We start from the raw sequence: 24010 nt of genomic DNA, 5'->3' as shown, positions 1-24010 counted from the left end.
GAACAGACACTGACTGTCCACAGTTATAAAACAAGCTTTTTTTTTTTTTTTTCCAAAGTAAATACAATTTAGATATAGGAAGCAGGAAGCTTGAGCACCAATGAGGCATATATGTGCTTTCAAACCATAAGTCTCTGACACTCCATAACATTAAAATATTCAACTGCTCAATAAAAAATTATGATTAGCCTCACAATCATTAATTCAAATTTCATTGAATCACAAGAATTTAAAATGTTATAATTATACTTCAAGAGTTTAACACATCATCAAATGAATAAAATAAATACATTAAAATAAAAGAGGAGAATTATTGTTGTTAATAAAATTCAACCTAATGGTGTGTGTGAATTATGTGTGTGTGTATTATTTAACTATACTTATATATGTACTAGAGGCCCGGTGCATGAAATTCGTGCACAGGGGGTGGGGCCCTCAGCCCAGCCTGCACCCTCTCCAATCCGGGACCCCTCAGGGGATGTCTGACTGCCAGACATCCCTCTCACAATCCTGGACCGTTGGCTCCTAATAGCTCACTTGCCTGCCTGCCTAATCTGTCCCACTCCTGCCGGCCTGATCGCCCCTCACTGCCCCTGCGTGCCGGCCTGATCACCTCTAACTGCCCCCTGCTTCTGGCCTGGTTACCCCCAACTGCCCCCCTCTGCTGGCCTGGTTGCCCCCAACTGCACCACCCCCCCATCAGCCTGGTCGCCCCATGTAGCCTGCTGTTTAGTCATTTGGTCATCCCTCACTAACCCCCTCACCGGCCTGGTCATCCCTAACTGCCCTCTGCTGCCGGTCAGGTCACCCCAACTGCCACCCCTGCTGGCCTGGTTGCTCCCAACTGTCCCCCCCACCAGCCTAGTTCCTCTCACTGCCCCTTCTGCCAGCCTAATCACCCCCAACTGCCCCCCCTGCTGGCCTGGTCACCCCCAAATGCCTTCCCTGCTGGCCTGGTCGCCCCTCACACCCTCCCCGCCATCCTGGTTGCCCCACACAGCCTGCTGTTCAGTCATTTGGTAGTCCCTCACTAACCCCCCTACCGGCCTGGTCGCCCCACGCAGCCTGCTGCTCAGTCATTTGGTTGTCCCTCACTAACCTCCCTGCCGGCCTGGTCATAGGCAGCCATCTTTGTGAGGATGTGAGGGTCATTTTGCATATTACCTCTTTATTATATAGGATATTCTAGGTCTGTCCACTATGAGACAAAGAAATGCCACCTAATGCATAATACATTTTTTAAGAAAATCATAATTTTGTAACCGCCATAATAATTGACTTAGACAATATTCAAAAACAGAGGCTAAAATTATTATATGACTGGTTTGATGGGAATGAGACATACCCATGTGTCATAGTATAGGTTACTTGCTAATTACTTACAAAAACTGCCATTTTAGACAACTGGTTGAATTTTTAGTGGTCTATAGGAAAATTTGTATTTTCCTTAAGTTATTGTGTCAGTTTGGATATGCAAACTTTTTTCTATAAGTTTGTTGCATTTATTTCACATACACAGATATACACATATACAATATATACAATTACATCCATATATTTATGTATTGATTTCTTATTAACTACAAAGGAGGAAATGTACCTTTATGGGTTTTGGCTAAAGCAATTCTAATCTTTCTCTATCTTTCTTAATGGTGTGGCAAATTGCTCTACAGGGTATCCTGATCAGAAGTACCTAAGGTAACTTATGAACTGTTATTGCCAAAAATATTTACTCTAAGTCTAATCAATCTAGAGTCTAAACCTAACTTTCAACACAAGTCAATCAATGAAGAATCGTGGTGCTTGAGAGGACTACGATATGAGAATATTGCATTGGGAAGGTGGGGGAGCCCCACTTTATCCTTATGTAGCTTAAGCATTACATTAAAAAAAGCACCAGCTTGGCTCAGTGGTTGAGAGTCGACCTATGAACCAGGAGGTCATGGTTCCATTCTGGATCCCTCATCGAGGCACATGCCCCGGGTGTGGGTTTGATCCCCAGTGTGGGGCATGCAGGAGGCAGCCAATCAATGATTCTCATCAATGATGCTTTTATCTCTCCCCCCGGTCCCTTCCTCTCTGAAGTCAATAGAAATATATTTTAAAAAATTTGACACCTTAACAACCAAATCACTAAATTTATTTTTTTCTTACCAAAATATTTGAGGATTTGTACATGTTAACACAAGCTAAACTATGTAGATTGGATAGATGCTATCAATATATGCTGTGTTTAATGAAAAATTTAAATTTCATGAAGAGGCTAGAAATTGGCAAAGCCCATAGACTCTGAGATCAACAGCCTTGCATCAAACTATTCAGGCTCCGGCACAACAGTCTGAAAGTTGGACAAGTTACTTAAACTTTGTTTTAGTTTCCTCTTTTATAAAACTGCTGTGACTGAAATAATCACATGGTTGTTTTAATTAAATATGAAAATGTATGAGAAACACTTAGAAGCACTGAGAAAGAACTCAGTAAATGTTAGTCTTTATTAATAGTATTTCAAAAAGTGACAGGTTTTCTATGCCTAATAGGATAAGAAGTTCTGGTATTTATTGGGCCTTAATAGATTCACAAATTTTTGTTTGTTTGTTTGTTTGTTTGTTTACTATATCTAGTCCAGATAGAGTAGATATAAAATCTGGAATCCTGTAGAATTTAAAGATGGCTAGACGACTTCTTATTGTCTATAAACACCTCCTTAAACTTTAGTGAAATTCAGTGTCCATCTGTGACCCTGAGAGTGGTATCTGTTAGTTTTTCCTGCTGAAGGTTTTGATCGGTGTATACACTGAAGTATGCCTTTCAAGTCACTAAAAAAGGTGGTGGGCACTTAAAATCCTAGTAATATATATTGTCATTAAAAGGATTTACTCTTATGTTGTGGTTATATATTTTTTTACATTGAAATATTTATTCCATTCTCATAATCAATTCATTTTTTGACATTAATAATTGCATCTATCCTTTTTCATATAATAATTGTATCTATCCTTTTTCATATTCCAATTTTCAACTGATATGTAGTCAAAAAATTAAGCTATGATGGTAATTTAATGTGCTTATTTAACCATCTGATTTTATTCTTAAATTATATGATTGCTTTCACTATTCCTTTGTGGTAAAATTTTAAAATTTGTTTTACAGGTCTTTGCTACACATGTGATTTATATATCACTGACGCTGCTAAATATCCTCTACTCAAACTCATTTACATTATTTTCTACTTCCTACTTGTTTGCATTTATGCTCTACCTGCAGTTCACTATGTCCTTTAACTTAAAGTCAGTTTGTTTTCCTAAGCAATTTTATCACCACGGTGGAACCCATCAAATTCTGCATATTGACATATTTTCCCCACTATATTCCTAAATTACTAAAGAAAAAGAGATCACCTCTCATGAAATCTCATACTGATGCAATAAGATTTCCTGTTGTTTTAACTACCACCAAGTACCACCTGCACGTCTTACAAAGTTTTCTGGGGCTTGTCTGTACTGTTTCTATACGATGGTCTGAGCACTTCACTCAGAGGACATGTACTCTTCCTTCAAACAGCTCCAAAGCACAGAGTAGGCACTGAACATTTGTTTTAAAACTTGATGCAGCATAAGCTTTATATTGTGAAAATATATAGTAGTGTTGTGTTTTTTTAAAATTAAGATTTGTGAATTTTGAGAGGAAAAAGACATATATGTACTCTAGAAATGCCTACCAGACAAAATTACATGTTGGAAAGCATTCTATGAAGCACAAGGATTTAAACTGTTAAAAAAGGCCAATGTTAAATTATATGTTAAAGTAAGAGAAGAAAAAAATCTTTTTCGGTGATTTTTAAAAATTGTTTAAATATATTTTTATTGATTTCAGAGAGGAAAGGAGAAGGAGGGAGGGAGGGAGGGAGGGAGGGGGAGAGAGAGAGTGAGTGAAAGAGAGAGAGAGAGAGAGAGAGAGAGAGAGAGAGAGAGAGACATCAATGATGAGAGAGAATCACTGATTGGCTGCCTCTTGCATGCTCCCTATTGGGGATGGAGCCGGCAACCCGTGCATGTGCCCTGACCAGGAATTGAACTATGAACACCTGGTCCATAGGGAGATGGCTCAACCACTGAGCCATGCCAGCTGGGCTGTTTCAGTGATTTTTTTTTCAAGTCATTTTCTAGGTTCTGGAAAAGACATTTCAATTTGTAAACTGAAAAACATTTAGACAAATTACATTTAATTAAGATGAGAAGGCAACAAATAAACTCTAAAATACAGATAAATTGCAAAAATTCTAATAGATTTCCTTCTCAATAAGAATGTGAACTCCATCAGGGCAGCGACTTTTATTTGTTTACTGCCACATTCCCAGAAATTAGAATTCCTAGAATATAGTAGGTACTCAATATCTGATAAAAACCAGAATGCCTACTTAATAGTGTTGTTCTGGGATTTAAATAATATAATGTGTTATATTATCACTTAGTGGAGTACCAAGCAATACAATAAGCATTAATTCAATAGTAGTAATACTTAAAATAGTATTATTAATATACCAGGCACTTTCTTAAGTTTTGACTCATTTAAGTTCTAGTAAAAATCCTATGAGATGTATAGTATTATTAGTTCCCTCATCAATTAAGTAGAATAATAAGACTGAGAGAAATTAACCTGCCCCAAATCTCAGGTAATAAGTGGCAGTACTAGGAGTTGAACTCAGTAACCTGGCTCCAGAATCGATGTTTTGTTTTTTTAATCACTATATTGTTGTTTCTCCAATGGCTTTCATTAATAGGTGACTTTTAATTAATAATATTACTATTAATATTATTAATAGTATCATCATCTCAAATATAATGAATTTTAAACAGAACTCTATTTGGTTTTTATACACGCTACTTTGAGAAAAGTTGATTAGCATATTAAAAGATTTGTAAATTTATGCATTATTGACAATGAGGGGAGTTTCTTTTGTCAGTTTTAGAATTCACTTAATAAACATATTTGTATTTTCTCTGTCATTATTGTAACTAATTGATAATGTCTAATATCTATAGTAGAATGAACAATCGATGTCCTGATCTGTTATTAGCCAAGCTATCTCAGGTGCCCAATAAAGGGCTGGTATAAGATAGGTGGTCATTAAATCTTTGCTGAAAAAAATAACTCATGAATGAGCTATGTATGAATGACAAGTTTATAACTGTGGAAAGAAGTTTTTAAGTTAGGTGATGATTTCTCCAGGAATCTTCTCTTAGTGTATTCTCTTAGTACTTCACAGAGAAGTCTTGCTCATTATGCTATTTTAATAAGCTAACATTAAATTCAGGCACAATTATAATTGTTTGCTAAATGAAAAAGGATAGAATTCCACTTGGTTTGGATTTTTGAGGTGTAAAATGGTTATTCTCTAATGTTTTCCCCTCCTGTGCCCATTTTAACACCTCTACATCTTCAAAGAAGCCTCCATCTAGCTTGCTTAGAGTTTATCTATTCATTAATTCACTCATTCATTCAATTTTACTCATTTCCTGTACTCTTAAGGCATTTTTTTACTTAGACTTCCTTACAAAAGTAGGAGGTAAATAAAATCAACAAAATCTTTCTGAGAGAGATTAATCCCAAAGATATGTGTGTGCTATTCACACACACACACGTTACACACCTAGATCTCTTGAAACCAATTTCAATGTTCTCTCTGCTATATAACCAGCAAGAGTACTAGGTCCTTGTACTAAAAGAAAAATAAGACATGTTCTCTATCTCAGGGAGAGTAACAAGTCAGACAGGGCTCATAAGTTAATCTTTATCACTGCCTTCCAGTTTCTTTTAATTACTCATTTCCCAGCTTTTTTAATTTCTGGAAAACATTGCCATATCCATCCTCAAATGCTCCCAACCATTCCTGGAAATATTTCTACACATTAATATCAATGTTAAAAAAGTAGGCTTATGAAGATTCATAAAAATCTTATTCTTCATCATCGTGTGTAACTTCCCTGCTTGATATTTCAATGCATCTATACCTTTAACATCTAGATGATGAACAGAACCTTTGTTTAAAATGTGTTTTCTATACATTATCTACATATAGAACCTAAGAACACCAAAGGAAATTTAGACTGTGGCTTTAAGGAGGACTGCAGCTGCCAAGGATAAGAATAAGTTATTTTTAGGAAGAAGACTCCCTCAAATGGGGCTCTGTGAGGGAAAATAATGGTAACCTTTCAGTTCATACACATTTTGAAAGGTTACCATTAACATTTTAAGTGTTTTAATGGACAGATGTTTAATAGTAAACATAACATACCCTCTGTCATTGAGATGAGTTAGAGGAAAATGGTTAACACAGGTGCCATGTTTTTTTAACAAAAAGTGATGATGAGAAACTAGAAGTCATAGGCAAGTTAGTGGGAACTGCAAGGCATCCCTCACATATATTCTAAATGATAACTTCTCCAAGGGCTGAGAGAAAGTGAGAAATCATGGGACTAAACAAGGGAAATGGCAGATATTGAGTAGACTTCACGTGAGTGATCAAATAAGAATATAATCACACTATACTGATATTTTTAAAATAAGGAGTGAGGCATAATATATGGCAAAGAGTTATAAAAATAGGTATATTCTGGTATTTAAATGAGAAGCACGAATGTAACTGAATGTTAAGTGACCTATTCTTCAATATAGAGCACAATCCTGGTATCATTACAAAATAAAATAACTTCAAATTAATGAATCTATTTACTAGTATGTTCTTTGTTTAAACAACAATAGAAATTAGGATGATCTAAATTTAACTTCCTTAGAAGTCAGGAAAAATATAAAAATGAAGTTTAATAGTCATATACGAAGGATCAATCACAATAAACTATGGGATAAGTGTTTATAACTCATTACATCCACCTTGTTTAAACACAGAAAAAGAGAAATAGAAAAGAAACTAAGCAGTTTACTTATTGACTAAAAGAATAAGAGTTTTGAGGGGGTTTTATGGTTTGTTATAAAAGTTTTACAGATGAAAACCTCTATTTCAGAACTAAACTAAATTGTGTTGTAGCCTGAATGTATAATCAAAGACTCAGAATAAAATAATAATAAAAGTTAGGTGAATTCTAATTGACAACCCTTATAGAATGTGTGAGGATGCTGGCTATATCAGTCAGGGTCCAATTAGGAGACAGAAACCATGCCTATAAATTGAATAAGGAACAAGTGTTGGAGAGGCTGTGAATGGAAACTGGTAGGAATGCAAACTGGTACAACCACTATGGTCAACAGTATGGAGATTCCTCAAAAAATTAAGAATAGAGTTACCATATGACCCAGCACCCTGGGTATCTACCTGAAAGTTTTGAAAAAATGTATTCGTAAAGATATATGTACCCCTATGTTCATTGCAGCATTAGTCATGGTAGACAAGACATGGAAACAACCAAAGTATTCTTTGATATATGATTGGATAAAGAATATGTGGTATATACATATAATGTAATGCTACTAAGCCATAAGAAAATATGATATACTGACATTTGCAACAGCATGGATGGATCTTGAGAACATTGTGCTAAAGGAAATAAGTCAGAAAAAAATAGGAACCATATGATTTCACTCATATAAAGGTTATAAAACTGAAAGCAACAAATATACAAGCAAGACGAACCAACAAACAAAAACTCATAGACACAGACAATAGTATGGTGGTTACCAGAGAGGATAAAATATATGGTAACAGAAGGATATCTGACTTTGGGTGGTAAACACACAATGCAATATACAGACAATGTATTATAGAACTGTACACTTGGAACCTATATAATTTTATTAGCTAATGCCACCCCAACACATTTAATTAAAAGAAGAATGATTAATTAGTAAAAAAAGTGTTAACCACTAAAAGAAGTAAACAAGGAGTACTTAAGTGGTACAGAGCAGCAACTGCAGAACACAGCTATTGCCTATAGAGCTGAGGGAGAGGGAACAGACAGAGCCTCCAGGTCTAAGGGTCAGATATCTGGAGAGGCTGTGACTACACAGGAACTCTGCTGGTGACAGAGGTACTTCGAGAATGCACAGGCCCCAGAGGGTGAGGGTTACAGGTAGTGCTCTGATCTTGTTCCCTCATAGCATTTAACATATTAACAAATTTGGAATATGGATATATCATTTTATTGTAAATAGTGAAAGTAACAAATTAAATAGAAGCAGAGTCATTTCCCCTATTTTAAAACATTTGGATTTTAGAACTGTTCAAACTTTTCAGTTGAATAAATTTAACCAATTAACCAGTATGAGCTTAGTAATCCAAGAGGCTCAAGAAATTTGATATTGTAAGTTTTTCTTATTCCTGTGTATTACTGGGTTTCTAAAAAGCTATTTTAATATTTTTATCATAAAGATTTTAAAAACTGACTGTCATTTTGAAGTTCGACATATTCAACTGCATAGTTTTTTGTTTTGTTTTTTTCTACTAGCTTTCCATCACAAGTCAAAAGTCTTTGAACTTATGATTAGGCTTCATAGCCTGAAGGTGGTGAGTGTTTTTCCAGAAGATTTTCAGATTTTTTTAAAATGCCTCCCTCTACTGGACTCAGTTCAATTTTTTTCTAATGGGAAGTGTACTTTAAACAGCCTTGATTTCAATGTTTTTAATACATTATTTTACTTTATTGCTCTTCACTGAGAGCATTTACTATCAACTTATTTTTTAAAAGTTTTATATTTGGTAATATTTTGTTGGTTCTTTGTTTCCTGTATAAGAGGCTTTCAAAAATTAAGCAAATTTTCAGATTTCCCAAACACATCCGTACATGACAGTGTGATATTAGAAGATTCCTGAAATTAACTAATATAATGTAAATGCTTTATACATTACCCATTTGCTGCATAGAAAATGAGGAAGATTGCCAATGGGTTAATTTTAGGGAGAAAAACGACTGTTTTGAAATAAAATACAAAGATTACTACCCAGACCATATTTTATTCTTAATCACATTCAATTTGGGAGTATCCTCTTGCATTTAAATATAAGGAAATGATGTCAGGAGCTGACCTATTATTTTCAAAGACAAAGGTTATCGCACACAAAATAAATTACTTTTTCTAGTTTACATGTTCAATTCAAATTATTTTAATGAATTAACACTCTTTATAGTTTCCTGAAATGTATACGTTTAAACTTTTTAGCAAAAGTAACGCTGTATGTAGTTAAGCTGCCTTAAGCAGACGCCTGTGGATGCTACTCCTATTTCCTTTATCCTCACTTAGGAAGGATATTTGGTCACACATACTCCTACACACACAGCTCAGTTATTCACTCTGATCTCAGGACTCTTCTTTCCATCTCCCATCTACTTTTTATTATTATTCCAGCTCTCTTCCTCTTCCTTCCTTCCTTCCCACCCACTCAACTCAACCACCCACTGAAATCCTGAGTTCTGCTCTTAGGTAGTTTTTCAAAATTAGCATTTTCCCCCGTTTCCCTTCAGAAAGACTTCTGCATGCCTTATTCCTCCTTGGAGACCACTTGCTCACCTCAGCTCTGCAATCATTCTCCAACCTCTACTTACCCCTACAGAGGTTTAGACCATTTCTTGCACTTCCATTTCCCTCTCCGTAACAAAATATTTCTTTGGAGGGGGCAGCCAAGAATCCCAAAAAGTAAATTCTGAGAACCAGTGCAATAACAGGGCTTTGAATTAGATGAGTAATTTTGCAAAGCTTTGGTAATACTAAAGTGCACTATGGTGAACGCCTAGCTGATTGTATTTTCATTTGTAATGAGGAAGTACTGCCAAGAGTTTCAATCAAGCTTACATATAACAGCACACATTACCTAGGATTCCATGCTATTACAGAGCTCTTCTGAATGACCCTGGATAATTGGGATGTGAAGTCTGAATTTGTGAGCAAGTGTCTGTAGACTCCAGCAAGCACATCATAATAAGAACAAAGTAAGGCAATATATAAGGTGTCCCAAAAATGTATACATACATTTTGAATAATTAGAAAGGCAGTGTTTATTAAAATACATTTTAGTTTCAAAATTGAGCTATCACTTATTAAAGTGTGCATACATTTTTTGGGACACCCTATATAAAAAGTAATGTTATATGCATCAATTTTAAAAAGTTTCTTGTAATAAATTAAAGAAGTATGAAAAATGCATCTCTAATAATTTCACTTTTTTTAATTTTATTGTTTAAGGTATTACAAATAGTAGTACGTATGTCTCTTTAATTTCACTTTTTAAAAAGTGAATTCAGATGGTTTCCATTTAATTTGAAAAGTAAATTTGCATTATTAATCTTTACATGCTGCAAAGTAAACAATGTTATTCATTAGTTCGATAAATATTTACTAAACACCAATCATGAGCCAAACACAGTTCAACATAAATTATCAATAAAGCCTTGATTTGCAACTTACCATGGGCCATGCGATGGAACCAATAGTAGCCAAGGTCAACTCCCAAGAAAGTTAAATACCAAGTCCATGGAGAATCCCAAGGCAAAATGATGAGCCTGTAGTTCTCCCAGATATAAATGTAACTGGTCAGTTCAATGCTCCTGAAAAACAATCTGGAAAAATAAGATTCACAAGCAATCATTATACTACATTTTAGATGTAAAATTATGCTAAAACATTTTAGATAATATTTAAAAATTAATATAGTCATGTGTAAAAATATAATCCTTCCCCCTTCTTTGTTGTTTCTGATTACTCACTCCATCATGTCTTTTAAGAGACTCAATTTTCCTGGTATCAAAATGATTCACATAATGTTTCCTTGTTTCATAGGTATCACTGATTCCACTTATTTGCATTCTCAATTTTATGGAACTTAGGATGTCATTCACTTTTTATGTCTCTTAAAATGCTTTTCTTGGAACCCATAAACATAAACATGACACAATTTTGACTTGCTTTCTGTACTTGTCATTTCTAAATCTTAAAACAATAAGGATGCTTTTTAAAGGAAGTTACTGTAAAAGGTAGAAATTATAAATAGCATATTTTAAAAGGTGTCTGCAAATCACCTACTGCCTTAAAATATGTTACTCCCATAATATTTCACTTTAATTAAAGTTGCTTCTGGCTAACAATTCTCTCTTCCTCTCTACTATCTCCTTTCTCTCTCTCTCCCTCTCTCTCTCTCTCTCTCTCTCTCTCTCACACACACACACACACACACACACACACACACACACACTTTTAGTGGATTTTAGATGTCATTCTTAATATTACAAATTGAATATTTATAGCATTTCAATATTTCTTGTTGTAGTATAAAATACAGCTCTTATGGTATAAGGGAATAACCTTCCCTTAGAAATAAAGTACATAGTATATGAACCTAGTTAAAATAAATAATTGTTTTTAAAACCCAGACAACAGAATATGTCTTGCCACCCATTGTACCAAGCTGTAAATTTTAAATTCTTATTTTAAGAACATTCAAAAAGTACATAAAATAAACTTCAATTTTATAAAGTGTGATAATTGTTTTCTTTAAATTACTGTGATCAAATTTAAGATCAGACTCTAAATAATTATTCCTTTTATTCTTTTAAAAATTTGATAGAATTTACTTTTCTTTTGTATTTGTCATTTATATATAAAATGAATTGATAATTCTACCTAATAACATCCTATCTAATAAAAGAGTAATATTCAAATTGGCCGTACCTCTGCAACACCCACAAGCCACGCCCACAAAGCCAATCAGGAGCAAATATGCAAATAAACCCAACCAAGATGGCTGCAGCCACAAAGAGCAGGAGGGAGGCTTGGGTTTCCCTGGCAATGGAGGAAGCCAAGCTTTCTGCCTTCCCTTGCCAGCCTAGGCCTCCACTCAATGCTACAAAGTTTCAATGATAGAAGATAAATAAATCCCAACAAAAATGGCGACAGCCACGGAGCTGGAGAGAGCAGGAGGCTAGGGTTGCCCCAGGTGATGGAGGAAGCCAAGCTTCTGCAGCCCTGGCTGGCCTAGGCCTCCACTCCAGGCTACAAAGTTTCAATTGTAGAAGATAAATAAATCCCAGATACGACGGCCTCCTCTTGGGTCGCTGGGGGGGCATGGATGGCCTGCAAACCACCACAGGCCCCTCACCCAAGCCGCCCCACGCCCCAAGGGAACCCCCACCCTGATCCGGGACACCCTTCAGGGCAAACCAGCTGGCCCCCACGCATGCACCAGGCCTCTATCCTATCTAATCCTATCTAATAAAAGAGTAATATGCAGATTGACCATTACTCCAACACACAAGATGGCTGCCCCCAAGTGGTCAAAGAACCTGCCCCCATGTGGACACAAGATGGCCACCACAAGATTGCCAGCAGGGGAGGGCAGTCGGGAGGGACCAGGCCTGCAAGGGAAGACAGTTGGGGGTGACCGGGCCTGCAGGGAAGGGCAGGTGGGGAGACCCAGGCCTGCAGGAGAGAGCAGTTGGGGGGGACCAGGCCTTCAGGGGAGGGCCATTAGGGGTGATCAGGCCTGCAGGGGAGGGCAGTTAGGGGTGACCAGGCCTGCAGGGGAGGGCAGTTAGGGGCAAACAGACTGGCAGGGGAGCAGTTAGGCATCAATCAGGCTGGCAGGGTAGTGGTTAGGGGGTGATCAGGCTGGCAGGCAGAAGCGATTAGGTACAATCAAGAAGGCATGCAGGTGAGCAGTTGGGAGCCAGCAGTCCTGGATTGTGAGAGGGATGTCCGACTGCCCGTTTAGGCCCGATCCCCCCGGGATCGGGCCTAAACGGGCAGTCGGACAACCCTCGAGGGGTCCCAGATTGGAGAGGGTGCAGGCTGGGCTGAGGGACACCCCCCCCCCCCCGTGCACAAATTTTGTGCACCGGGCCTCTAGTTTATTTATAAAACAGGAAGTGATGAAATTCTTAAATATTCTAATTTTAAATAGAAGTTGAAGAAGTAGCTTAAATTAGTATATTGTTAAAATTCACCATTTTAATGGTATTTCCCTTTATACAGTCACCTTTGAGTTACCATGTTACTGGCCCTTTTGGAGACTAGCCTTTAATTTTAATGTATTTTTCATTTAATTATGATAGGACTTTAATTATTAGTTACTGACATTAAAATTGCCTCATATTTTGTATGCTTCTATCATTTAATCTGTAAAATAAAACAGTAGGTTACTTTACAACAGCAGTAATATAAATAATAGAAATGCCAAAATGCCTACACTTTTTACCTAAAACCCAATATTCAATTGGAGATTATTTTTAAGTTGTAAAATGGCCCTTGTACCCAGAGGGTAAGAAGATGCCTAAGAAAGAGACAGACCACTTCAGGTTGGTAGATGGCAAATTTAACAAACATGAAAACTTACAACTGACTGCAAGACAAGTAAATCTCCGCACCAGCTCACCAGAATCTTTAAAAGGTTTGGTGCCAGATTACTGCAATTAAGCGAGTCATAACCTTTTTGCTGTTGGAGGATCTTGCCTTCCATTTCTTTAAAAAATATACGCAATACCTGTGAGGTGCAATAAAGTGAATTTCAGTAAAATTAGGTATGTCTGTGTAGAGGCTTTAACTAGGTTCAGTCACATATTCAATCCAGATGGTCTCAACAACACCTTACTCTCAGGCTACATCCTGAAACAGCTGGTGTTACGGTATTCGAAGGCAGAACATACATTCCAAGGACAGGAGATGAGGTAAGAAGCTTTCAATTGCCCAGGTCCAGTTCATGGGCAAGCTAGCATTCCTCTTGATGACCTTCAGCAATTATATGGCTGGAAAGGGCATTTTTGTCCCTGAGTGTGGGTTTTGATCCAAAGGAACTACCTGCCTAGAATTCCTCTCACAACCCGGGCCACATTCTGGATATTCCACAATCCCTGTCGAAGTGGTCCAAGCCTGCTTACAGGACCTGCGTGGGTCTGGCTCCTGGTCCAGTCCTTCAGAAGGCTGACCTGTGCAGGTGTGCAAACTCCTAGACATGACTAGGCAGTCAAGAGTGTCTATTTTTGGTCATGTAGACAGAGCTGGGATAAGCAATCTGGGATGTCCACACACATGTGTATGAGGTCCCTTACAAGACAGGACAGACCATGGGGCCAGGGGCCCCCACACTCTTCTGGAAATCTAAGGAATCTAAATGTAAACCTTTTCTTCCAATTTGTTATATAGGTTACTTGTCAAAGTAGGGGGATAGGGGAGTAGAACAAATTTTATTTTAAAACATGTAGCTTGGTTGGTAACTTTTATATTTAGACTAGAGTTTCTCAAGTGTCATTATTGACATTTGGACAACTTAATTCTTTTTTGTAGGGGTCTGTCCTATGAAAACTGTTACCCGAATTATGAAATCTTGAAATTGTTTCCTGTTACACCTATTAGTAGAGGGCTAACCATACGAATTTTAACTTTTGGGTAAAAATGGTAACTAATAACAATTTTATATGGTTCAGTCCAATAATTTCTCTAAAACAAGGATTTTAAACCTTGACACTATTGCCATTTAGGCCAGATAATTCTTTTTATTAAATATATTTTTGTTAATTTCAGGGAGGAAGGAAGAGGGAGAGAGAGATAGAAACTTCAATGATGAGAGAGAATCATTGCTTGGTTGCCTCCTGCACGCTCCCCACTGGGGATGGAGCACGCAACCTGGGCATGTGCCCTTGACCGGAATCGAACCTGTGACCCTTGAGTCTGCAGGTCGACGCTCTATCCACTGAGCCAAACTGGCTAGGGTGAGGCCAGATAAATATTTGTTGTGAAGGCCTGTCCTGTGAATTGTAGACTGTTTAGCTGCATACATGACCTCTATTTACTAGATACCAGTAGCATAGCCCTCTCCCCAAGTTGTGACAACAAAAGGTCCAAATGTCTCTGGGGGTGGGGTGGGGGGCAAAATTTCCCCAGTTGATACCCTAAAAAAAGACTGATCCAGAAAGGAAAATTAAAACTGAGAAAATACAACAGAAAATTGAAATAACCTACAGCTTTTTACATAAGCTTTAGTACAGGCTTTCAAAATGGATCCATTCATGGATTCATTCAATAAATTTATATTAAGAGCCTACTGGGTGCCAGGGACAGCACAAGACAGGGAGGACATATAGGTGAATGGAACCAATATAATCACCAGCCTCATCAATGCCCCAACAGTTCAGAATCTTTGTGTGTGGGTTTTTAAAGTTACTGTCTCTTTTGTCAGTTCAGGTCACAAGTGAAATAGATTTTTTTAAGACACAGAGTCTTTATTAAACAAAGACCCTGCCTGCAGTTGAAATACTTTTTATTTCCTGTACAGGTACCAGATCTTGAGCAGACACCCATTTATTACTTTGTCAACTTACTTATTAGGGTTGACACAAATCGAGCTGAAATATACCTGGCATCCTACAGTAACGCTTTTTACTTTTTTTCACACTTTAGCACGAAGCCAAACTTTCTTCAAGGTGAAGGGAAAGAGGGGAGAGAAGCTGTGGGAGTTAAATTCCCTGTTTTCTATCAGCAAGATGAATATGATCTTCTTCCATCAGAAACGGGGAAAAAACAGCCACGGACTGCCCACAACTACAAACAATCCAGCAAAGGATACAGCTGGGAAAGGATTATCAAGCTCTGGAAAGCCCTTGGTTGCAGGAAATAGCACCTACATTTTCAAAAATGTTCCCACCAGACCTTGAATCATAAACCAAAGTGCCTTCCTCTTTCTTTTTTAAATTCCTTCCTCTTCTCCCAGTCCCAACCCCCAGCATATGACTCTGCACTCTGGAATTCAAACTTCAACCTTGTAAAACCCCATCCTGTGGGAAGTGACATATGTAATATGTATGTAAATGTGAGCTTACTGTATCATGTGGAGATGGAATATTGGGAAGTTCAGGGGCTTTGAATAACTAAATACTACATTCCTTTTACTCACTAAATTTGAATGCAAGACCACAAAATGTTCTAAATATAAGGAGACATTAGAATCCTCTAATCAACAGCCTGTATCTATAGAGGTTTCCCTTTCATTGTCCTATTTTTTCATAAATTCCCCCAAAGAGCAAATTTCTCTTGGGTTTGAGGCTGGTCTTTTGGAAAATGAGAAGTAGCTAATTCTTTATGTGTTTATATAACATTTTTTCTCAACACTAGAAATGTGTCCTGTCAATATTTAGTTACTATAAAATCTGGTGAGGCGCTAAATTGCTCTTCCAGTATGATCCTGGATTTTTAAAAAGATAAAGGTAATTTTATAATGTTTAGAGTTTTAAATAATAAGTTAGAATGAATATTATTTGGCACAGAGATTACTCGTTAAAGCTAATTAGTTATGACAGCCATCTCGGCTTGAATGTAAAATTGAAAGGTAATGTTGGACATGTCATTCCCTCTTTCAGGTCTGAGAGCATTAGGCTGCATAGACAATAAATTTATCTCGATCTCAAATACTTTCATGCTTTAATCATTAATCAAGTAAATGAAATTTGATGCTCTCATTGCAAACTGTTAAAATTTCAAAGCAACTTGCAGCATTATGAATTATGTCCCCCCGTACTCACAGACGTCTGCCAATTTATACTATTTCATAACTGTCATTAGAGCTGTGTGCACTGTCCAATTTGGCCAGATTATGCAAAGTTGAAAAAATAAATTTTTATTTCTAACAATCCTGTCCCATAAGTCAGAAATCAATATTTAAATGAGATTATTATAAATATTCTTAGGAGCTCCAGGGAATTATAAATAAATAAATATATTTACATTATAGAAATATTTGTTTTATGAGAAATTTTGTTATTTATTAATTTCAAAACCTCTTAAACATGACCCAGGAACTTGCACTGTTTATCTGTAAAGCTGCTGCCACTTTTGCTCCATCTAGTGGAACATTAATATTTGCTCAGTGTTTACAAAATATATCTAACCTCTACCTTCTGCAGACAGATAACATCTGTACTACTATAACTTACTATAAAATGGCATTACATTTATGAAACAATTATTTAATTTCATTTTACTACAACCACAAAATGATAGACTTTTATATACACAATGTGGTAGATTTTGAAGTAAATTTGCTGCACTTTTCATTTTGCAAGAAGTGAATTACTTCAAGTAATTCAATTACTGTATTGAATAAGCACACAAATCCAGGCTAATAAACACCAGGAAGTTTACATTCATTAGGAATGATTATTCTAACAGCAATTTCTGAAAGTACACAAATAACAACAAACTCTATTTATAAGGTTTCTAAGTTAAAAGTTTAGAGGAATTGAGGTGTTCTCCCTAGCAAATATAATTAACAAACCTGCAAGTTTTTAAATTTTATTTTCTCTACTAGGGGATATTCTTTTAATAATTTTCTAGATTAATAAATATGTTACTATCAACATTAAGTATTATTATTAATATTATACAAATACATATATCTCTGATTGTGAACAAAGAATAACTGTTTATTAAAGTCATCATCCAAAATGATAGCACTCATTTGTTAGAAGTCTGATGTTGCCAAAGGCAGTATTATCTCTGATCCTAAAGTCTAGTATAAAAACCCAGTATACAATTTTCCTTTATTCTCCAGTCCCACCCTAAGGAGTCAAAAGTATTTCAAAGAAGTTTAATTTCCTCCTCTTTAAAAATTTTTTTGAAATTTTCTTGTCAGGAATGGAAAATTCCAGGGCAGTCATGGCAGTAAAACTGTGCATATGTACCGCTGAACATTGCCCAGCTAACTCCATACTGAAATCTGGCAGGGACCCATATGTATTAAAAGTGGAGAGTCCCCAACTTACTTGAAAATTTACCTACTTAAATTATCCCTCCAACCTATTGCAATTTGATTTATAATCCGCTGTTTCAACAGAATAAATGAACCCATTAAAAACAAACATACTGTAGATATTTATATCGGGAATAAAATTTCTCTGGGGAGGATGCAATTTATGGAAGCAGAAACATTGGAAGGAAGTAACAAATTGAGGTCCAGGTTTTCTAATGAAGGATTGGAAATTGAGTTCTGCTTAAAGAAGCAGGGGGGGAAAAAAAGGATGTGATTATTTTTCACTCGTTAGCATTTAAGTCAGTAGCAGGATTATTCACAAGTTTTGGATAGATTTAATAAAAATAGATTTTGTAAAAATGTTGCCAGTAAAATGTTGTTTAATTTTTTTAAAGCCACATATGCAAATGATTGATAGAAAGGCAGATTATCTGCATGTGATACACTGGGTTTAACTATAATAAGAAAAAATATTTGTCTATAACTTCAAGACTAGATTCTGATTAGGAGGGTTGCCCATGGATTCCAGAAAAGCAAAACAGATGCAGGCCTGCCCAAAATCCGGTTCTTAGGACAGATGGACTTTTATTACACATGATGATCTGTTCGACAGGCTTGTAAATAAGATATAATCTTGTCTATGATTACTATTTTCCCTGACATAAAGATTTGAAAGGCACAGCATGCCATTTTCTCTATCAATATGGTACGTATGCTACTAATCTTCAAGATATTTCAAATTTTATGTAACAATAAAATGGAGATTCTCAAATAAACATTGTTTTTCCTCTAAGTCTGCATACAGCATTTCTATTACATGAAGGGCAAAGTGGAAAAATATGTTCAGGGTTTCACTTTGATTCCCACAGCTTCTCTAGTCAGAGGCTACATGCCTATTTGGAATTATTATCCAAAGTGTAATTCCTCTCAAATGAATTAACAAATGGTATAGTACCATTCTTCTTGCAATCATGTATTTAAAGGACACGGCAAGCCACCGTTGCTCCTGTGGAAAATGAAATTAGTCCCTCGGAGAGGATACAACCAGTGCCGTGTTAATCTAACCTTCAGCTGTTAATGATTTGCGCAAGGATTCCCCTCGATGCTGAGGCTTCAACTGAAATATTGTTTTAAGAGTTTCTGTTAAATTCTCCTTCTCGTCTTTTGCCGAGGGATGGATCGGAGTGGGTCCTGAGGACCAGCTTTCCTCTCTGCTTACATCTGTGTGATTTTAATATCAACAAAATAAACAAAAATATCTTAAAATTTTATTTTCAGATCATTTGCTTTGCTGAGATCCTTTAGACAAAAGGCTACGATAGGTAAAAATCCCCTGTAAAACTTATAAAACTGTACACATTTCATAATTTAGAATTGCTGTTCACACCTACCAGAACAAAAAAGAAGCCATTTGCTGTCCTCATTCAAAATACAACTATAGAAAAATATGCTCCAGATTCAAGTTCACAACCTTTTACCTTTCTTTCAAAGGGCATCAGAGCTTGTGTTAACTTAAGGAGTGTTATGAATAGTGGAATGTGAAGGAAAAGAATTACACCTCTCTCTCTCTCTCTTTCTCTCTCTCTCTCTCTCTCTCGTTATGAAGAGTTGAATGTGAAGGAAAAGAATTGCATCTTTTTCTCTCTCTCTCTTTCTCATTCTCTCTCTTCTTCTCATCTTCCTTATACTTTAGGGATTTGTTTTTTAGCAAAAATATATTTCTGGTTCTTGCGTATCCTGTTATAACTCTGTACTATCTTAAAAGCACACTGCTGAACAGAATTATAGTACTGAGGATCCAATTCATATTTCCAGTAGTTGCAATGTTATGATAAGAGAAAAATTAAATTTCACTTTGACCAAAATCAAACTTGAAAAAGTAAAAGAATGTTGAATCATTCATTCAACTTGATGTCTCCTGGAGTGTTTAATAAATCCATTTCAACTCAACAGAATATGTGATCCATAATTGCGCCTGCAAGGTATTTCTCAGTTACCAATTTATTTTCTAATTTCCATAAACTAAACACTTAACTTTCTCAGAATAAACTACAGTTAACCAAATAGGTGTTTTTCAATAACCAAATGTATGTATCCTTTAAGTATGCTGGATTATTTTCTTGTTCAATTCTATTCAAGGGAGAGATGAAATAGAGGTTATGACTAGTATGTATAATTGTAAATTCTTATTTAGGGTATTTTGGGAATTAACTGAAAATAACTTGAGATAGAGCCTCAGTTTGTGAAACAATGTGCAACCATGAAAGAAATTTGACTTTTAGGTTTACTTCCTCTCTAGACAATTTTATGCAATTGTATGAAATGATCTCACCTTTTCTCACATATCTTTAAGTTTTCATTTTATTTTATTTTTTAAAATCCACCTTGGTTTCCCACTGGGCGGTTCATGGAAACATTCCTAAGTAATGAACACTGGTCAGAAGTAAAGCTCTTAAAACAGTAAAAGCAGCAATGGGTGGGAAGTAGGAATGAGAACATTCATCAACAACACAAAGCTAATGCTTCTAAGGGAATCTTCCCTCATCCTCTGCCTCTTGAGTAATCCTCATGGGTTTCTCCTCTACACACATTATAATTTACTTTTTCTAAAAAGTAGTAGGTGTGGGGGTACAGAATGAGTCACCCAAGTATTCCCCTGTGGTATGTAGATTGTTTTGAGCTAAAGTCAGCTTTAGCTGAAAGCTCAAGAGAAAGTTCTTCCCTCTCCCCTTGTATACCTAGAAGAATTTGAATTAGATGTCTTGCCCATAAGAGATTATCAGATAACTTTTTTTGACCTATCTATAGAGCAGGATAAATTGCTATTTGTTAAGGTTCTGCTCTTCTTCTGATCTTTCAATGACACTTTGAAGCCCCTAAGGCACCTCACCTCATCCCTAGCTCAGGATGTCTTCAATCCCCATGTTTCCTTTCTGTCTCTGAATCTCTCCTGCATGTGGGTCTCTGACTCTCTCATATGTGGGGTGTTACCATACATATGTATGTATTAAATTTGTTTTTTCCTCTTGCTAACCTGTCTCCTGTCTGCTTAATTTGTTTTTTCCTCTTGCTAACCTGTCTCCTGTCTCCTGTCTACTAGACCAGCCAGAAGAACCCTGAAGTAGAGAAAAGTTTGTTCCTCCCCCACATAAGTCATTTTACTGTTGTTTTGTCCCCTCATCATCCAATTTCATCATTAACATACACCGTGAGAATAACAGATGATTAAAAAAAAAAGTTCAGGTACCAAACATTCCAGGCAAATGAATTAATACTATGAAAAAAGAAGAACAACTCTTGCTCTCAAGTTGCATGCAAGCTAGCAGGAAGAGCTGGGAGCAAAACAGGTGAGATAATGCCATGAGACAATTCTGTGTGTGGAGTAAGTACAAGATTCCATGGGACCATAAATGAAGTGGTGTCTAATGTAGGGTTGGAAGGCAAATATGATTTGTGGAAGAGTATGATCCTTCCAGATAAGTCTAGGAGTTCACCACTTTCTAAGCAGAGGGAAACATGTGTGACCTCTGGGCAATGGCAAGAAATAGAGTGTGGAAGGAACAAACAGTGCAAAAGGGTGAAAGGCAATAAAGGGACCAGAAGTCAACATGGGTAGACCAAGACCTCCATAGATCAGGGAAGGGACTCACACATTATCCTCAGGCAAAATGGAACCTGTAAAGAGTTTCCACCAGATTCACATTATGGAAGTGTTTGGCTGCAAATGGGGTAGGCCCATAGACAGGGTGCCACTTGGAGACCACTGTAGTGATCCAGTTTTATGGGATTTTGACTGGGGAGTGTCTGCACATCAGATAGTAACTCAAATGAACCACATTCTTTGGAAACAAAATTAAAGGAGACACCAATTAGCTCAGTAATCAAGGTAAATAATATTTAGAGCTGTCTTTTGTAATGAATGAAAATAAATATCTATAATGGACAAAATATCAACATTTTATATAATGACAGTAACTGAATTCTTTGGAGACATATGTGCAAATAAATTCATTTCCCATCATATTTGAGAATTTCAGTTGATTCCTTCAGTGCTGCTAACCAACTAATTCACCTTGGAAGCTGAGATAGAACACCAGCTGATATCGATGTTAGAGCATCATCCAAACGACCTGGGGGCTTCCCTTTGCGGATCCAGCTGACAACTAGTTCAAGCAGCATCAAGGAAATGAAAAATGGAGTTGCCTGGAAAGAAAATTGCAGGAAAGAGATGCTATTGTGCTCAGTCTGAAATTCTCTCACATTTCATCATTAGTCATTTCAGAAGTGGCGGTCCAGAGTGACATTTCATAGAAAGAGAAGGTATACACCTTTCCTAGAGGATGATTTTCTCCTAACAAATGAATTTGATTATTTCAGACATATACAAAACAGGTGCTCCATTCTATCAACTAATTTGGAAATAAAATACAAACAGATGTAACCATGATAATTGCACCAAGAAAATGAGAGTAGGAGGGGCATGTTACAAATTAGATCTAAAAAACACATTTTAAAATAAGTGCAAAAATCACAAGTCTATTGTACATATGACTAAGCTAGACTCACTTTAAAAGGTATTCCTTAAAGATGTACACACGTCTAGCTTTTCATATTAGTATTACAGGAATGACAAAGTTGAAACTGTAGGAACAAAGAATATTCTTCTGAGTATTTCTAAGAATAAGGTCATTTTAAGTGTTTGAAATATCACTCAAGTTTTATTTGTTCAGCTTTATTTTTATTTTATATAATAGATGTCTTTAGGCTCCACTACCAATGACCAAATATTGGACTAGGTTTGGTGTTACAATATAAAAAAATAATGTTTTATGCATAACCCATGGACACAGACAATAGGGTGGTAAAGGTCTGGGGCAGCAGGCCAGGATAGAAGAGGTCAATGGGGGGAAAAGGAGGACATATGTAATATTTCCAACAATAAATATTTTTAAATATTGATTTTTAAGAACATAAGTATCACATTTTTTTCTTAAAAAATTTAGAAAGTATGAGTAATATCAAATCCTGAAAAAATGTTATGGGTTTCACTCATTTGGAAGCGGACCATGAATTTTACAATTTTCAAAAAATAAACTCCCAAGAACATATTCTCTGATGTCATTTTTTTTTCTCTTCTATTTCTGGTCTGAACTAGTAAGTGTTATAGGAACAACTTTTGACAGGGTGGGGAACCTCAGTATTCAAGTTCTAATTCTGGATATTTCCATTTCCAATCATAGCCAGTAACCAAAAGTGAAAAGTGCCTCTAAACACTGCAGAGTTTCAAATAAAACTTGATTCAAGTTCAAAGTTAGGAAGTCAGAGTTAGACTGAGTCAGCTGTGTATCCATTCTGCAGAACTACTCTACCAAATTAAAGAGGAAACAGTTTCCTGGGAGGTAGCAGACAAGTTTACCCTTTGAAAACAAAATTGTTACAAAGTTTACTGATATCAGCTTCTATCGGCTAAATTTGTAACGTCCCTGTGTCCAGGAAAACTTTAAAAGCTCCTGTTGTATTCTGGAGTGACATACCATGGAAAGGGAGTTTAATAGAAGATGGCTGTGGATATTATATAGAAATTCAGTTCAAGTAGAAATTCTACTTTTGCTCCATGTCTTTATGAAATGGAGTTAATTTTATTAGAATTTCATAATTTGAAGAATGAAAGTAAACCAAACCTCAAGATGTGTTTGACTTCTTAAGAAAAAGCAAGAGCAGCCTTTTTCTAGAGAGTCTCACCTGTTTTACATAATCAGGCACCTCTTCGAGGGTTTGGAATGACGTTTCATTGGGCTTCATCACGTAAAACATCATGCGGATTCCCTGGGAAAGGGAAACATCCTCTTGGGCTCCTGGGTTCTTCATGTCTGCCCTGGTCTGCTTCCCAGCTGAGAATATCTGTGACTCGGTGGTTTAAGCCAGAGGCTGGACAAAGAGGACAAGACTGCTTCACAGAACAAGCCCTTTGTCAGAGCTCGGCTGGAAACAAAACTCCGCAGAGACACAGCACACAGCAGGTCCTGTGCAGAGACAGGAAAATACTGGGATCAAGAACCAGTTCAAAGTTCAGTGGGCACTGTCCCAGGAACCTGGCTTGTGGAGGAGGAAGAGGGTAAGCCTGCCCAAATCAAAGATAAACAGTGGAGTTTGGCTCTAGGTGGAGAACTGATCCAAACAAGATAAACAAGCAAAAGAAAAGCACAGATACCTCCTTGGAAAGGGGAAGGAAAAGAAGGGTTAACAAGTGAAAGTTCACTCTGAAAATGTGGG

The 24010-nt window shown here is 36.5% G+C and overlaps 1 protein-coding gene across 1 annotated transcript in view; it reads right to left on the bottom strand.

The window, feature by feature from the left end:
* AGMO (alkylglycerol monooxygenase) overlaps nucleotides 1–23714 on the bottom strand; it is a 281634-nt gene extending 257920 nt beyond the window's left edge. Inside the window, exons 1-3 of the mRNA XM_079786527.1 lie at nucleotides 23480–23714; nucleotides 21810–21940; nucleotides 10414–10565 (exon numbers count right to left, since the gene is read on the bottom strand). Of these exons, the coding sequence (XP_079642653.1) occupies nucleotides 10414–10565; nucleotides 21810–21940; nucleotides 23480–23605 (409 nt within the window). The 5' untranslated portion in view covers nucleotides 23606–23714. The remainder of the gene's footprint in view (nucleotides 1–10413; nucleotides 10566–21809; nucleotides 21941–23479) is intronic.
* Between the last annotated feature and the right edge of the window lie 296 nt (nucleotides 23715–24010).

Source organism: Cnephaeus nilssonii, assembly GCF_951640355.1.
Source record: "Cnephaeus nilssonii genome assembly, chromosome: 12".
Classification (NCBI taxonomy): Eukaryota; Metazoa; Chordata; class Mammalia; order Chiroptera; family Vespertilionidae; genus Cnephaeus; species Cnephaeus nilssonii.
This window is presented reverse-complemented; position numbering and strand designations above follow the sequence as displayed.